This window comes from Nicotiana sylvestris, chromosome 12 (genome assembly GCF_000393655.2).
Source record: "Nicotiana sylvestris chromosome 12, ASM39365v2, whole genome shotgun sequence".
Taxonomy (NCBI): Eukaryota; Viridiplantae; Streptophyta; class Magnoliopsida; order Solanales; family Solanaceae; genus Nicotiana; species Nicotiana sylvestris.
In genome coordinates, this window is record NC_091068.1 from 144,217,717 (window position 1) to 144,221,614 (window position 3,898).

Sequence of the window (3,898 nt, forward strand, 5' to 3'; positions counted from 1 at the left end):
GGAACCTCGGGACCGGCCTCCACCATCGTTTCTGATGCCTTGTCACTCCGAGGTGAGGTACCTTTGGCTCCAGTTGGCTCAGGGACTCTAACTGACCCTATAATCAGTTTGGATTCATGTTGGGGCGTTCGACTATGGAAGCGATTCTTCTGGTAAGGAGATTAGTGGAGCAGTACAGGGAGAGGAAGAAAGATTTGCATGTGGTATTTATTAACCAAGAGAAAGCATGCGATAAAGTCCTGAAGGAGGTCCTGTGGAGGTGTTTGGAGGTTAGTGGCGTTCCGGTAGCGTACATTAGGGTGATTAAGGATATGTATGATGATGCTAAGACTCGGGTGAGAACTGTGGGGGTAACTCGGAGCATTTCCCTGTGGTGATGGGGTTGCACCATGGATCGGCTCTTTGCCTATTTTTATTTGCCTTGGCAATGGATGTATTGTCGCGACACATTCAAGGGGAGGTGCCTTGGTGCATTCTATTTGCCGATGATATAGTGTTGATTGACGAGACGCATAGCGGAGTTAACGCGAGGATGGAGGTTTTGAGACAGACCTTGAAGTCTAGAGGTTTCAAACTGAGTAGAACCAAGACAGAATACTTGGAGTGCAAATTTAGTGACGGGACCCATGATGCAGATGTAGAGGTTAAGCTTGATGCTCAAGTTATCCCCAAGATAACGAGTTTTAAGTATCTCGGGTCTATTATCCAGGGTAACAGGGAGATTGACAAAGATGTCGCACATCGCATCAGAGCAGGATAGATGAAGTGGAGGATCGCTTCCGGTGTTTTGTGCGATAGGAATGTGCCGCTAAGACTTAAGGGTAATCTTTATCGAGTGGTGGTTCGACCGACTATGCTGTATGGGGTTGAGTGTTAGCCAATCAAAAACTCCCACCTGCAGAAGATGAGAGTAGCAGAGATAAGGATGTTGAGATGGATGTGTGGGGTGTACCAGGAGATATAGGATTAACAATGAAGCTATCCGGGACAGAGTGGGAGTAGCCTCGGTGGAGGACAAGATGCGGGAGTCGAGGCTGAGATGGTTCAGACATGTTAAGAGAAGAAGTATTGATTCTCCTATCAGGAGGTGTGAGAGGTTGGCCATGGAGAGTTTGAGAAGAGGTCGAGGTAGGCATAAGAAGTACTAGGGAGAGGTGATTAGACACGATATGGCGCTGCTTTAGCTCACTGAGGACATGGCCCTTGATAGGAGGGTGTGGAGGTCGAGGATCAAGGTAGAATGTTAGTAGGTAGTTTATAGGTGTTAACCGATAGTCTTAGTAGCATGCATGTCCCTTCATATTCTTAGATTTCTATTATGTTATGTGGTTGTGTTCGCCTCAGGTATTGTATTCCCTGCTGCTATTATTTGGTACTACTTATCCCCCTTTTTTTCTTTTCTCTTCCTTCTTTCTTCCTTCCTTGATTTCCTTTTCTTCTTGTCCTTTCTGAGCCGAGGGTCTATTGGAAACAACCTCTCTACCTACATTAGGTAGGGGTAAGGTCTGCGTACAGACTACCCTTCCTAGACCCCACCTGTTGGGATCAAACTGGGTTTGTTGTTGTTGTTGTTGTTGTTGATTGATCTGGTGCCCTTTTGACCCTCGGTATTAGCTCCTGCTCGAGCCACCAGACCGGAATCATCCTCATTTTCTTCTTCTTCTTCTTCTTCTTCTTCTTCTTCTTCTTTATCTCTTAGGAGTTTAAATGACTCCATAGACAGGGAAATCACATCCTTCTTGGACTTTTGAGCCGCTTTATTCTTAGGCTCTGGCCCCTTGGAGGTCGAAGCCCTTTTCATCTTGCTTTCCTTTGCCGGCTTCGAGGCAGGAAGTGAGTTTTCTTCTTTACCAAACGGGGGCCTCAGCATTACCTCCTTCCCAAGACCTACAAAAAAAGAGAAACAAGTAAGCTCGGAGAAATACCTTAATAGCGGTCAAATAATTAAGTTGAGGGAAGGAACTTACCATGGCTACAGGCCTCCCATCGGCCCTTTGATAAGTCGCGCCAATCACGCTTGGCGTGTGTCGACTGTGTTACCAGGCTATGAACCCAGCCCTCGATATGGGGAACCTTTCCTGGCATCCAGGCAGCGACTACACCAAGTAAAACATTAATAAGGAAACGAAGGCAACTAACAGGAAATTAATAACAAAATTATACATACGTTTCATATTCCACTTCTCGGGAAAGGGCATACTGTCGGGCGGGATTAAGTCTGAGGTCTTCGCTCGAACAAACTGGCCCATCCAACCCCGATCTATGTCCTCAACTATGCTCGAGAAAGGTATCTTGTTGGACCGACGCTGAAGCTTTATTAATCCTCCCCGATAAAGTCGGGGGCTATACAGGTGAATAAGATGGTCGAAGGTGAAGGGAAGCCCCTCGACTTTGCTCACAAAAAATCGAAGCAGTATCACTATCCTCTAAATAAAAGGATGAATTTGATATAGGGTGACCTTGTACTCGTACTTCTTGCAGAAGTCTACATAATTGGATCTATAGGACCCAGTTTGAAGGAGTAGGTATAAACACTCAAGAACCTCTCTACATGAGTGGTAATCGATTCTTCAGGAGTGGGCACCACCATATGTTTATTGCCCCACTTGCAATCCTTCTTAACTTGGGAAAGGAGTTTATCAGAGATCGATCATATGTACCTCGATACCAGCTCGCATCGGCCTGGCACCGAGGAGGTCTTTTCAATCTTAAACTCAGAATCAATGACGCACGACGGAGGAAAGAATTTTTTAGGGCCTGACTCCGCCGCGGCTTCCTCGCCGGCGGGCCTTGATGAGTAAGTTTTTTCCTTTTGAGGAACAATTTTCGAAGTTTTAGCCATGTAATGGATGAAGAAAAGCGGAAGACAAAGAGAAATACTTAGTATTTTGCAATGGAACGAGTAAAGAAATCCCAGGAATTGGAAACTCAAAGATCTGAGAAAGGTGAAGAATTGAGAAAGTTGGAATGAGAAAGAGTTGAAGGTAACGTTTGAAAGATGAAGGAGTGTACATTTATAGGCTGAAGGCGACGGCTCAGTACCAGTGGTGGCCTACCGTCAACTGACAAACATTTAAAGCCTAGAGAACTATATTGATGGGAGGTTTCAGTCACCTTTGTCGCTTACGTCATGGTAATGACATCATGACAAATCGGGTTAAAGATCGAGGACTCAATTCGTTTCTTGTCATTATACTCCAAAAAACGAGAGGACTATCTGTATAGTTTAAAATCGGGCCCATCCGATTTTACTAATTAATCGAGACCAGGGGGATGGATCGAGGATTGGCCCCGTAGCATATCAGGCCGAGACATGAGGATAAAGTACCGAGTTCGGGATTCGAGGTACTTGTCGAGATCGAGACCAGTAATGATCAAGGTTGAATGGGATAGACATCGAGCAAGACCGAAGATAGCACAATAACGGAAAGGTGAGATATCCGTGATTGGTCGAGTCATGGCGGAAATTTTGGAACAGATCAAATCAAGGACTGTTGTTTAGCTAATCATGGAATTTCCTTTGTAATTAGAATTATACCGTAAATAGGATTCTTCTACTGTATAAAGAGGGTCTTAACCATTTGTAAGGACCTTACACTCACATGTAACAAAGCAATACATCATATTTTTATCTTTTGCAAGCTCTGTTGTCCAGCTCATACTTTCAATAGTTTGTTCAGTTGGTTCGAGGGTAATTAGTTCGAGGGCCATCATTGTTCATCACATCGGTTTGCTTTGTTTTACTGTTAATTCCTAGCACTAATTCTTATATTTATCATTTTGTGCTAAGTAAAATCACATATATCCTTAAAACCACTTATAAATTTAATTGTTATCCGATTTTAAGGGTAAACAATTCTATTCAGATATTACTTGTTATAATTAACTATACCTATTT

The 3,898-nt window shown here is 43.9% G+C and overlaps 1 protein-coding gene across 1 annotated transcript; it reads left to right on the forward strand.

Annotated features, from left to right (window-relative positions):
• Window positions 1-376: 376 nt before the first annotated feature.
• Window positions 377-760, forward strand: LOC104224885 (uncharacterized). The gene has a single exon (XM_009776604.1). It carries the CDS (start codon window positions 377-379, stop codon window positions 758-760), a length of 384 nt encoding a protein of 127 aa, XP_009774906.1.
• Window positions 761-3,898: the final 3,138 nt, after the last annotated feature.